At 34.6% G+C, this 14,176-nt stretch overlaps 2 protein-coding genes across 2 annotated transcripts; both read left to right on the top strand.

Annotated features, from left to right (window-relative positions):
- The first annotated feature begins 1,179 nt into the window (after window positions 1–1,179).
- LOC117338376 (apolipoprotein D-like) lies at window positions 1,180–3,911 on the top strand. Its single transcript, XM_033899712.1, has 4 exons — window positions 1,180–1,474; window positions 2,520–2,644; window positions 3,035–3,129; window positions 3,443–3,911. The coding sequence occupies exons 1-4, from the start codon at window positions 1,361–1,363 to the stop codon at window positions 3,664–3,666; spliced, it is 558 nt and encodes a 185-aa protein (XP_033755603.1). The 5' UTR covers window positions 1,180–1,360; the 3' UTR covers window positions 3,667–3,911.
- Window positions 3,912–7,460: 3,549 nt separating this feature from the next.
- LOC117338252 (enoyl-CoA delta isomerase 2, peroxisomal-like) lies at window positions 7,461–10,227 on the top strand. Its single transcript, XM_033899523.1, has 5 exons — window positions 7,461–7,630; window positions 7,666–7,802; window positions 8,491–8,669; window positions 8,955–9,090; window positions 9,655–10,227. The coding sequence occupies exons 2-5, from the start codon at window positions 7,669–7,671 to the stop codon at window positions 9,905–9,907; spliced, it is 702 nt and encodes a 233-aa protein (XP_033755414.1). The 5' UTR covers window positions 7,461–7,630; window positions 7,666–7,668; the 3' UTR covers window positions 9,908–10,227.
- Window positions 10,228–14,176: the final 3,949 nt, after the last annotated feature.

Genomic DNA, 14,176 nt, shown 5'->3' on the forward strand with positions numbered 1-14,176 from the left:
GAGCTACGTATTGGTACGGTATAGTATTGGTACGGTATAGTATCGGTACGGTATAGTATCGGTACGGTATAGTAATGGTACGGTATAGTATCGGTACGGTATAGTATCGGTACGGTATAGTAATGGTACGGTATAGTATCGGTACGGTATAGTATCGGTACGGTATAGTATCGGTACGGTATAGTAATGGTACGGTATAGTATTGGTACGGTATAGTATTTACGGTATAGTATCGGTACGGTATAGTATCGGTAAGGTATAGTATCGGTACGGTATAGTATCGGTACGGTATAGTATCGGTAAGGTATAGTATCGGTACGGTATAGTATCGGGGTACGGTATAGTATCGGTACGGTATAGTAATGGTACGGTATAGTATCGGTACGGTATAGTATTGGTACGGTATAGTATTTACGGTATAGTATCGGTACGGTATAGTATCGGTAAGGTATAGTATCGGTACGGTATAGTATCGGTAAGGTATAGTATCGGTACGGTATAGTATCGGGGTACGGTATAGTATCGGGGTACGGTATAGTATCGGTACGGTATAGTATCGGTACGGTATAAACAACCACCGGGAGCCAAGAAAGCCAACGATGCACACAAGATCAAAACGAAGTCGACGCCGGTTTACACACTGTAGATTTACTAGTGTAAAGAAGGAATGGGACCCTGAAATAAGGCCGGATTACAGAATACTTCAGTAGACCGAATTCGGCAGATTCAAAACCACTACAGATACATAAAGAAATATTCTGTACATTACTCGACTAGTTGAGACAAAGATCCAGATTGAACAGAGTCCGGTTTAGACAGTTTTCACTGTATATAAAATGTCGATATAATAGAATAAACAAGATACTACTGATGACGGTAATATCATACATAATTGTTTTTGCTTTGAAAAACTGCCAAAGTATTAAAAATGCATATTACACTGAAAGGCAAAATCCAACCAAATGTCCTCTGTCGGAAGCTATTAAAGCTTAAATATAAGAAAAAAGTTGTGAGATATGTATTGGAGAAATCAATAACGTTAAGGAACAGTCCGTGAGCCCAGTGCAAGCGTACGTAAAGGTAGAAGTAAGATTGGACATTCCTGAGAATATAATCTCGACTTTATCTGACCATGTCCAGTAGTGTTTCTTGTCGACCAACACAATTCAGGAATGTGGACATGGACGCTTGTTGACAGGTCTCGGTTGAAAATGTTTCATAAGCAACTTATATAATCTAAATTTCGAAAACACGCGTGAAAACATGTGAGCACATCCTGGCCAGTGCCTATAAAAGGTGGACAATAATTTGTATAAACTGTGCAGACTTTTCTAGGGCTTGACACAACACTAAATCGACAATGCTCAGACAAGCTTTACTTTTTGCCGTGGCCGTGGCCCTTTCTTCGGCGCAATCTTTCAGCTTTGGTGGATGCCCCTCCGTGACCACCCAGCAAAGCTTTGATCTCAACCAGGTAAGTCATTTTTACGATTCAGCATCACAGAACACCTTAAAAAGCGACGACAGAAATAGAAATAAAGGTTTGTCTCCGTACTGAAGGTATCCTTTATTTTGTTTTTTGTATCTGAGAGGAGTACATACATTTTTCTAATAATTAATACTTTTAATTGTTCCGGATTGTACAATATATCTAAAAATTCCAATTAATTCAATGAACAGTATTCAATTTTACGCAAGCATATCATTTATTTTCAAATTAATCATTGTTTAAGCTACAGTAATACATATCACGTCTCTTTGCGACTAATTAATTCCGAAGTGATTGTTCTTCGTTTCGAAATATGACACAGGTACTTAGAAATCAATCAATATTTTATATAGCATTTTTTCTTGTCCGAACACTGATCTAGAAAATATTGCACATAGTGTATTTCAATCAGGAAACCTATTTTCCTGAACATATTTTCATCACGTTAAACTTTAACATGTTATTGTAATATAACTACATTGTTTCATTCAAGATATACTCTAGAATTGATTTACATCAAGATAAGAAAATAATATATATCTTCCATTTTATTGTTGCATCGAATGTAGACAATTGTCAGTTTGCTAAAGATTAATATGAAAATCTAAATCATAAAATTGTTTAAAGTACTTTTTTAAAATTCACCCTGTTTCTGCTTATCAATAGGTATAACCTATCTTTTAAAAACAATCCACGATCTGTGTGACCTTCTTTATCGATTGTGAGTTAGGATTTGTAGAACCTGCTATCAAACTATTGGCATCATCCTGATATTTCAATGACTTCTAGCAATTTTGGTGTGTGTGTGTGTGTTCGTCACCTAATAACCTCAGTTCTAGCCAACAGTTATAGACCTTTCTTCGTAAAACGCTCAAACATTGATTTCAATGTTATAACGTCCTGCTATCAAAACAACATTGCACTAACAATGACTTTGAGATTACAATGACTGTATGCTTAAATGACCATTTGTTTACCATATTTCTAGTTTAATCGAAACCTGTACTAACTCTGACCGTATTACTTGTAGTACCTTGGGATATGGTATGAGTTGTACCGATTCCCTACCAGCTACGAGTCCGGTCAAAAGTGCATCACTGCTAACTACACCCTACAGGCCAACAACCACGTATACGTACACAATGAGGGATTCGAGTGAGTATACAAGAGCAATGATCCATTTCTTCAGGAATCATATAAGTATATACTTCCGTACATGTTGAAATATATTATTTGCTGTCAACTTTTAGAATCATACTAAAATAAAATTACAAAACAAAAATAGGTGGAAATACACCCATTATAACGGCAAGGGAAGTGGACAGTAAAGACCTTAATTCTTTGTAACCAGATAGCTTTTCCTCTTTTGCCATTTAGCAGACACCCACTCAAACAGAGGACTGCCTTTTGGCATACGTTAATGGGTTAAGAACCGAGCAAAACTTTCATTTGGTCCCATATCCGCCACTTGGCAAAACAAATAAAACAGCAAAATATTTTTTCATCCGATGTATTCATTACAATTAATGTGTACTCCTGTTACAGACCAAAGACAGGCAAACCTTCAATAGCCATCGGTGATGCGTATCAGAATGATGTCCAGAACTCCCCCTCCAAACTGAAGATCAGATTCGCAGCCCGTAAGTAAACTACTGAAGCATCAGCTTCTCGGTTATTCATTTTACATCATAACTGACTTGCGGCTTTTAGTATCTTAAGTTTTTCAGTTTTTGTAATATTTGCATACGAAATAAGTTACTGATGAATGCTGGACTTTTACTGCTTAAGAAGATGTTGAGTGAATCTTTAATGCAATTATCAACGTCCCTGATCGCAATGTGGACACGGTGTTTATAGATAAAGATATCAAGTGAAACGTATATGTTTTTTGTAAAATTTTCCTTTTGACTTGACATGTCATTATTAAAAATTTTAAATACTGTTTATTTCCAGATACACCTTACGGAAACTACTGGGTTCTGAAGACAGACTACACCTCATACACACTGATATACTCCTGTATCGATATTGTCGGAATCAGTCATCTGGAACAGGCGTGGATCATGTCACGTGAAAGATCTCTTCCACAAGATAAGATTGACGAGTTAATGGCCGTCTACAAAAGTTTCAACATTGATACAAACCACTTCGTGAAAGCTGACCAAGATAACTGCTAACCGCAACTTGAATATTCTACTTTCATTTTCCATTGTGATATCGTTAAACGTTTCAACATACATGCAAACCATTTCAAAATTTCAAAGCATTTTTGTGATATATAATGAAATATTGGCGATTGAGCCGTTTAAAGTGTTCATCATAACTGTACATTTGTTATGTTGTTTAAATATTCTGTAAATACCTAAATGCTGTGCTTATATGATTATGTTTTCTTTAATAAAAATGTGATATAAAAATAAAATGATTCTTTGTTACATTTACGTACGTTGAATACAGAACTAATCAGCTTTGTAACATACAGTGATTGGCAAATATTAGTCTTCCATTAAGTCGAATTCAAGCTTTTTTTTATTTTTATCTTTGTCAAATTGACTCCATAGTCGCTTAATACTAATCAATATCTGGAGACTGAACAAGTTACCTGCAGTTCAATTACCTCGGCTACTTCTGACTTTATCGCGGAAAATATTCTCAAAATGTAAAATATATTTTGGTTTTATTCAAACTATGGCTGTGATGTCATCTTTTGTTGTCGTATGATGTTTAGCCGAGACAAATATACTATTATTACCTACAGCTGTGGAATAGTTTCCTTTTCCTGTGGAATAGTTACAAACTATTCAACAATAATTTTAGCAACTGTTCCACAGTTCCAGGTGAAAGCAATATACATGTATATAAGACAACCCGTTAACAGGCAATTGTTTTAATTGAAAACATATATTGAATGGGGAAAATAACACTTGATATATAAGAGAATACACATTTAATAAATCCAGAAAGGGGAGATAATTATATCATCAATACAGCCCTAATTAATCCAGTCATCATCATGGAAGGAAACATTTGATGTCACATCAGAATTTCACAGAAATTTTCAAATCTCCAGCCTGGATATTTATTTCTTTGTCCGAATTCATTACAGAATCCTTAACATTTGTGCAGCTTTCATCCACTTTCTTTGTTTTTTCCCCACCAGACTGCAACAGATAACTGACTTTCTCTAACTGATTTTGACTGGTACGTTTATATCCTCTCAGAGCAGTGGACCTGTGGCGAGTTCTTCACTAATAAATTGCTCATCTATACCTGCTTTAAACGATCATGTCGCAGCAGTTGCTCTTAGACTATGATTGGTGTAAAAGTCCTTGGAAACCTTCTTCTTTACGCATCCTACTCGCTGTATTGCTGTATGGGACTGGATAAGTTAGCATATAAAAAAAATCAAATTACTTGTAGTAGTATTTACCTTAGGTTCAGGTACTTTTCATAGATCCTTACTGGACATCTGTCTGGATGTTCTGGGTTTTCACAAGCACATATCTGATTGGGTGTCAGTTTACGATGATTGAGACCACAGGGATTTGTTTTAGATACATCCTGTGTGTACTGAATGTATCTTCGGCCATTTCCTTGAAGAAGTCTCAGCTTATCCGGCTCTTAGGGCAAAGCTAAGTCCTAAAGTATAGAGCAGGGTGTCTGATAGTTTTTGTGGTGTGTCTGTACCCAGACTTTCAAGGGACCACAACTTAGTATTTTCTTCTATCTTAATTACAGAGCTTGGCGTTTCTGTATTCCAATGCCCTGTCTGGCTAAAATTTTCATCTTAGCATCCAGCAGTCTTCGTAACCCTTGAAAGTTTTTTCCACCAAAAAAGAATTACATTTTACGTTCGATATATCCGAAAAAATATCACTTTTGAGGTCAAAATTTGTGCTAGTTTTTGTTAAAGTGATGAGAATGTCATTATCACTAGTACCTCAGTCCCTTATTTGTTTAACAGTGAAAGCTTAACTAAATAAATGTTTCAATAGTAGCACCATAGTACCTGTGAAACATTCACAAATTTCATGCAAAGTATGATGCATGTTTTTTAGTGAAGTAAAACAGTGAATATCAGAGTGTAACAGGTAAAGGTTAACCTGGAACAGTGGAATATTTAAACAATAAACCTGTGTAATAGTCAAGTCTAATGACGCCATGTTTTAAGTATGAGAAACACCTCAAACTGTGGAATAGTCAAGATAATGGATAGTTCAAGGCCCCACAGTTTGAGGTGTTTCTCTAATACATAAAGTTATCTAAATTCAAGAGAACCGGTAGAATAGGTACACCATATAGTATTGAGGATGTCAGTTACGCTACTGATTATAATAAAAAAAAAGTTCAATACACGTGTTTAACATGACATTGCATGCTACATAACGAGTAATATGTATTGATACCGCGCGATGATGCACAAGCTGCAGCAACAAATGTCATGTTTGGTAGTTATGATCGTTGACATGAATTTAATCACATATGTTACCTGACACACTACTGACTTAAATCCACATTCTACAGTAAACCTAGCCCGAGTTTCCTCTGGCCCTGACACCATGTCTAGACATGGTGTCCCGAGTTTCCTCTGGCCCTGACACCATGTCTAGACATGGTGTCGGGGCCAGAGGAAACTCGGGCTACAGTAAAGCCTGTGTCTTACTGTATTTACCACTTCCACACCACGTGCAATCGGAAAAGCAATGTTATTATTAAATATCAAGACCAACCTTTTGTCGTCAGTTGTTTCCTAGCATTATCATTAGATCGGTAATGTGTTCGTTTTCTTTATTTTGTGTTGTCTAAAAAGTTGCCCCGAGTGTAAGAAAGACCCTTGTCATGCCACTTCCGCGTTTATTGACAGTACTTTGTCATCATTTTACACGGGATTATCACTTCTTTCCACCTCCTCCTCTATATTTAGACGTTTACCGAGGAATGTGTGTGTTTTAAACAAGTCGTGCCACTCTGAAGCAGAATGGCATTTTAATTTTTGATCAAAATAGATGAACATAATCACATTAATTTTAATAAAATCTTAACTTTCGCGCATTTATTTGGGAGTAGAATATATTATGCGTCTAAACTGGCAAAGTGTATTCATGTCTATTCGGGACATTTCATGTGAAAATTTCCTGGTCAAATTTACCTTAAAGAGCAAAATAGTAAATTCATTTAATGTGTAAATTGACCTGAATTTGACATTAAAAAAATCTTGTGAAATTCCTGTCCATTTCATGTCAAATTCAGGTCACTTTCAGGTCAATTTCTTGACATCAATTTGAAATGATTTTCCCCGTGTGCAATTCAGAAAGAATTCAGGTCAATTTCAGGTTAATTTCAGAACAATTTTTTTAGGTCATGCTATTTTGCATGCATATGACGCTACATGTTAGTATAAACATTTATGAACATTTTTGAACATTTTGAACAGTATATTATTTAAAAGCTAGGTAAAATAAAACGAAAGCAATCAATTCAATCAAGGTCAACAATACCGACATTTTTATTTAAAAAAATAACTATGTGATTAAGTATATGGTCTTTGGGTCAAAGTTACATTCAGAATTTCTAAATGAATTTATTCAGAATCGGCGTTTTCAAGGATAACAATATACTAGTAGTTCATAGCAGTACATATCATTGTCCCGGTCACATTGATTATTACTATAATCATAATTACAAGTATAAATGTATTTAAAATGATATGTAGCTTGTATTGATTTACTTTTTTTTTGCAGTGCATTAAAAAATGTCCTGAGCGGCATAAAAGCTGCGATTTTATACGTCCGTCAAATTTGGCTCAAAGTACGATGATATGGACTCGTCCGTCCGTCGGGCGTAAACTTTTGTTTGTCAATCACTTGTATTCCTCAAACTGAATGATTAAACATTGACTTTGTACAGGTATAGAAAGGTGGGGTTATAGAACATGTCATATGTCATATAACCACTGTTTTGCTTAAAAAAATATATGCAGAAGCACTGGACACAAATTCTGTTAACTTATATACATTTCGTGTACAGAGCTGCGTTGATAAATACGGACTGGTGCCGACTTACATTTTATATACAGTTGTCACATGATACGATCAAAGTCTGTTACTAAATTTAGACACCGGCGGTAGACTTTCGCTGATTGATTTAGGTAAGCAGATACAACACATGCTATTTTATCTATGATGTCGTCGGAAAAAGTTTCCGTTGAATTCACAGATGATGGATTTGCAATCCTAACTATGAGGAACGGAGAGAATCGCTTAAATGCCGAGTTTGTACAGCTTCTCAACGATAGCCTGGATAAAGTTCTCAGGTGAGTGGCTTGTGGACAAAGGGAGGTAACTCTAAGATCTTATTCAGCTTGGCTTCGTAAGGTCATTTAAAGACGACGAAATGAAAATAAAAGAATGCAACCCAGATTTTTTCCCCATTTAATTGTTATTATAATAATTTCATGCTGTTTTAATTTAGTGTTTTATGAATGTTTTAAAGTACCGTTTTGAAACAGGAATGATGAAAAAACATCTCGCCCATGCTGAGCGATCTCGCTCTCAAGGCAAACTTCCATCACTTCTGTTCCCACTCGAGATGGAAGTTAATTCGAAGGTCTCCGCTTGCTTTTATTCCAAGTACAGCTGCGCATGCTCAGAGAGCAAACCAACATACAAGTGTACAGATGCAGCAATTATGAATTAGCTTTTATAAGGATAAATACAGGCTGAAGGGAAATTCCCACCAGCCTGAGCTAATAATGTGACCTATTCCCCCACTTTTACACTACTCCCTCCTTCACAAAGTATTCGCCCCGAAGACAGCCACAACTTAGGTTCCTAGGCTCCATGGAAGCCTTTCAGTCACGGAAGTCGTGATATTGGTAACAAGTCCTTGAATATCGAATCAATCGGGACATGTAAACACCGTAAAGTTTATTTGTTATGCTTTCACCGCTGGTTACGTTATAATTCTGTGGGAAATAAGATAGATTCTATTCAACTTTCCAGAAATAAGAACTGCAAGGCTTTGATAACAACCGGTGAAGGTAAATTCTACAGCAATGGCGTAGATTTAAAATGGGCAATGAAACAGTCAAAAGAAGTGAATTTGAAGTTCCGGACCGATGTCCAGGGTTTATTCTGGCGAATCCTTCACTTTCCACTTCCGACAGTTGCCGTCATAAACGGTATGTATGACGCCAACAGTTACCGGAGCCTCTATGAACCAAAGCTTAATAGTACGAAATTATTCTGATTCATGAATATCAGATATTTGATATCCAACATGTATCCTGTTAACAAATTTCCAGTTTAGAGAATTCATAAAATTTCTGATCAGAATACACAAATTCTATATTCTTCTTTTATTTTGATATTTTGCTGTCATTGGACAACCGTTCTGAGCAAAGGTGAGACTATTTTGATTCTTGATCGGAATGTTGATGTCTTTTGGTCATAAATCATCTTTTCAGGACACGCTTTTGCTGGCGGTGCCTTTGTTGCGATTGCGCATGACTACCTTGTGATGAATTCACAACGAGGCTGGTTTTCTATGAACGAGGTTAGAGTTGGAATGCGAATTCCACCTACTTCCTGCGAGGTGCTCAAGTATGTTTTTATATTCAATCATTTATAAATAATGTATTTTCGATATGGATCAGTTGAGGTAACTTTTATGTCTGACACATGCAAGGAACAAAACAATTATTCAATTATGTTATTTGAATTTAAATTGGACAGACCTAGTGATCGTTACTTAAAATTGAATTCAAAGCCTAGGGTTCCTGTAACAATTGCAATGATTATTGTGTACATGATACCAAACATCACACTCTGAGATGTATTTTTATATTACTATTCTCTTTGCAAAATTTTGTATTAAGGACACGTGCTCCATTTCTCATTATCAGGCTTGGATATATGAAAAGTTATCTCACTTCAAAAATTGGCCTGTCCATTGATTTTGCTGTATCTTATTGATATAAGGTTGTTACACATTCTGTTTAAATTACTACATTTTGAAGGAAGGGGAAAGAAAATATGGAATACATAGATTTCTCACATTAAAGAACAATGGAAATATGTACATGTGGTTCGTAAAATCCGGTACATGTATATAAATCTATGACCACTTTTAATTTATTTCAATTTAATTGTTTTCATCTATAACAGGGCGAAAATGAAGAACAAAAAAGCATTACGAGAGGCAGTCGTGTTTGCTCGATCAATTCCAGCCACAGAAGCCAAGAGCCTGGGGCTAATAGACGAGGTGGGGGAGTTATCTTCCCTTATGGATGCTGCTAAGCGACTGGCACTTGGAGCGTTAGGCCATACAGGTATCGACCGTGATATGCTCCAGATAATGAAGAAAGATTTATACCCCAGAACTGTGATGGACGATGACAGCATGAAATCAAAGTTATGATGTTTAACAGTATTTGGAATTGCGTAATTATAACGAATGTGTATATATGAATGTTGAGAGACAACAATCCAGAAAGTCGCTTTCAGATGACTATGTCGGAGAGTGACGTGTTGAACTGGAGAATATAGATAAGAACTTGGCTTCTTCCGTTAGGTGGAGTACACTTATGAGTTAAATGGTGCTGTTTACTTTCGTCCAATATTAATCAGGTCTATAACAAGTTCAAGAGAATATTCACATTTCATTAATTTCATAAAGCTTGTTTGTCACTTTTCATCTTAATATATAATGATAAAACAATAAAATAGAAAGTATTTTTATATTGTTTGAAGATTATTTTCTTCTGAAAAAATATGTTTTATATATCTAAAACGTAAGGTTCAGTGCAGTTTAAACTTGATATCTTTCCTCTATACAGAACAGCGCATTAAGATATACAAAGAAAAGAGATATAAACGTGTCTTCTTAACTGAGTATACATGACAGCACAGTAAGAAAGGTTAATATTTTATGAAGTAAGTTCATACATGAAAAAACGGACGGAGGGAGGGTATTATATTGACAGTACAAGGTAGAGAAAGAGAAAAATGGGAGACTAAGGGAAGGGCATGTTCTACCAACTAGGGGCGCCGATAGACTACAGATAACAATAGAAGGAAAAGCATTGTCGGATACTTAAGCATTGTACTGCTTTAATTTGGCAGTTATGGGCTGATGAGCCCATAACACCAACTGAAAGCAGTGCAATGGTTATATTTATCATCGCGGTTTAAAAAAAACAACAACACTATAATTAATAGAATTCAAGTTTCCCCGCCATTCTCGACTGTGAGCCTGTGTAACTGCTCTCCTATGCTGTTCCGCATAAAAAATAGAGCGTAAGATAATAGAAAACCAGAAATGAACAATCAATGTCCATAAAGTTTTTCAGAAAGAAAATGTCTATAAAGCGTCGAACAATGCATCTTAGATCTGAGCCTGAGATAATGCGGCCGGCGCTCTAACCGACTGAGATATCGACTTTTTTTAGAGTAGCGATCAATTATAAATTTAATTGTCTGCAATATTTTTAGCGAAGTTTCAATACATATATTTTCTATTTGGACAGCCCAGTCTCCGATTGTTTCTGTTTACTCAGATTTTAAATTGACCACTTATGGTTATGAATTGAGAGATCGACTATTATATAAAGAATGGCATCGTCGACAGAACCTTTTATTGATGCATCAAATATATCGACGATGTCATTGATAAAAACAAGAAAATAAGGGGGCCTAAATGTATCCTTGGGATACACTTGCTTTAAGGGGCATCTAAACAGCAAATCCAGCCAAAACAGTTGATATTTTACAAGGCTATACATCCCTACTAGGGTGTTATCTAATAGAAATAACTTGATAAAATTTTGATATGTATCATGTCAAACTGTGGGCCTTGCTGTTGACATTCAATTTGTTCAGTAGTTCGTAAATTTCAACAAAACATGAGAAAAATGCATGTTTCAGGGGGACATAATTAACTCATTTGTATCTCATTTATTGTGCAAAACAGTCATGTCGTTTTGCTCACAAGGGTCTAAAGCACAAAATAGGAGCATTGGTTTGACTAGATTGGACTTTATGATATGTATTAACACTGATTTTATTTAGACCTTGAAATGCAAATGGCGGTTGTGAATAAGATCAGACAATTATGGCATATAAGAAGGTATTTCAAACGTCAAAAATGCTCATATTAGATACTATAGAGAACTCTAGACATGGCAGGAAGACTGTTTTTAGGAAAAAATGTTCATCCGTTGAGTTTGGGGTAAAAGATATATATTTCTGAAAAAGGCCCAAAACTCACCAGTTTGAAAATTTGTCTTAAAATGGTCATTCTTACTATAATCAGATGTCTTAAATGTATTATATAGGAGCATTTTTAATGGCTGAAATGCCTCCCTTTATGCCATATATGTGTAATATCATCCACAGCCGCCATTTGCATTTCAAGGTCAAAACTAAATATGTGTTTATACCTACATAAAGTCAAATCCGGTCAAACAAATGCTCCTACCCTGTGCTATAGACACCTGTGAGCATGACATCTGGGCTATTTTTCAGGTTTGGTTATTTTTGTGGCTTAGAATTATTCCATGCTACAACTTACCACAAAGTAACTCTATGGAAGAAATTGTTAGCATCTACATCAAATTATTTGTGATTTTAAGACACTACATGTCCAAACAAACATTTTGGTATATTACATGACTATTTTTGTGCAATTTTTAAGCTATTTATTCGTGTTTGAAATTCAACATTATTCTGCTATATAGATGACCCTTAACGTACATATGCCAAGTCAGAAGATTTGCAATTTAAAGAGACTTGCTAATTTTCAAGATAACTTTTGAACCAGGATGAACAGTTCCCCGCTAATACCGAAACTGGATAATTTAATTAGAATATTTCTTAACCAGAATCTAGACATTAGCGTGAGGACAGAAGCGAATGGTCAAGAAAGTAGTTATGCACACATCGATACTATTCCCGAAGACGAGTACTTTAAGAAAAAATGTGCCTTTTTTCAAATATGAATAAATTTGTTTGTTCAGGACTGTATTCTCTAATTTCAGCATTGAGACAATTTGCCATCTAATAATCGGGTATAGTGCTCACTAACTAGCACCTTTTATAATTCCAGTACTTCAGGGGACTTAACAAAAGTAATACCTTAAACAAACAAAGGTAAAACCGTTAACAAACAAAGGTAAAACCGTTAACAAACAAAGGTAAAATAATAAACAATCCATTGTAAAACCATAAACAAAGGTAAAACCATAAACAATCAAAGGTAAAACCATAAACAAACAAAGGTAAAACCATAAACAAACAAAGGTAAAACTATAAACAATCAAAGGTAAAAACATAAAAAATCAAAGGTAAAACCATAAAAAAAACAAAGGTAAATCCATAAACAATAAAGGTTAAACCGTAAACAAACAAAGGTAAAACTCTGAGAAAAAAAGGTAAAACCCTAAATAAACAAAGATAAAACCCTAAACAAACAAAGGTAAAACCATAAACAAACAAAGGTAAAACCGTTAACAAACAAAGGTAAAATAATAAACAATCCATTGTAAATTCATAAATTAAGGTAAAACCATAAACAATCAAAGGTAAAACCATAAACAAACAAAGGTAAAACCATAAACAAACAAAGGTAAAACCATAAACAAACAAAGGTAAAACTATAAACAATCAAAGGTAAAAACATAAAAAATCAAAGGTAAAACAATAAAAAAAATCAAAGGTAAAACCATAAACAATCAACGGTAAAACCATAAAAAATCAAAGGTAAAACCATAAACAAACAAAGGTAAAACCATAAACAATCAAAGATAAAACCCTAAACAAACAAAGGTAAAACTCTAAGAAAAACAAAGGTAAAACCCTAAACAAACAAAGGTAAAACCATAAACAATCAAAGGTAAAACAATAAAAAAAATCAAAGGTGAAACCCTAAACAAATAAAGGTAAAACCCTAAATAAACAAAGGTAAAACCCTAAACAAACAAAGGTAAAACTATAAACAATCAAAGGTAAAACCATTAAAAATCAAAGGTAAAACCATAAACAAACAAAGGTAAAACCATAAACAAACAAGGGTAAAACCATAAACAAACAACGGTAAAACTCTAAGAAAACAAAGGTAAAACTCTAAGAAAACAAAGGTAAAACCATAAACAATCAAAGGTAAAACCATAAAAAATTAAAGGTAAACCTAAACAAACAAAGGTAAAACTAAACAATCAAAGGTAAAACCCTAAACAAACAAAGGTTAAAACCTTAAACAAACAAAGGTAAAACCATAAACAAACAAAGGTAAAACCATAAACAATCAAAGGTAAAACCATAAACAAACAAAGGTAAAACCATAAACAAAGGTTAAACCATAAACAAACAAAGGTAAAACCATAAACAATCAAAGGTAAAACCATAAAAAATCAAAGGTAAAACCATAAAAAATCAAAGGTAAATCCCTAAACAAACAAAGGTAAAACCATAAACAAACAAAGGTAAAACCATAAACAAACAAAGGTTAAACTCTCAGAAAACAAAGGTAAAACCATAAAAAAATTGAAGGTAAAACAATAAACAAACAAAGGTAAATCCCTAAACAAACAAAGGTAAAACCGTAAACAAACAAAGGTAAAACAATAAACAAACAAAGGTAAAACAATAAACAAACAAAGGTAAAACCATAAAAAATCAAAGGTAAATCCCT

Source organism: Pecten maximus, chromosome 11, assembly GCF_902652985.1.
Source record: "Pecten maximus chromosome 11, xPecMax1.1, whole genome shotgun sequence".
NCBI classification, from domain to species: domain Eukaryota; kingdom Metazoa; phylum Mollusca; class Bivalvia; order Pectinida; family Pectinidae; genus Pecten; species Pecten maximus.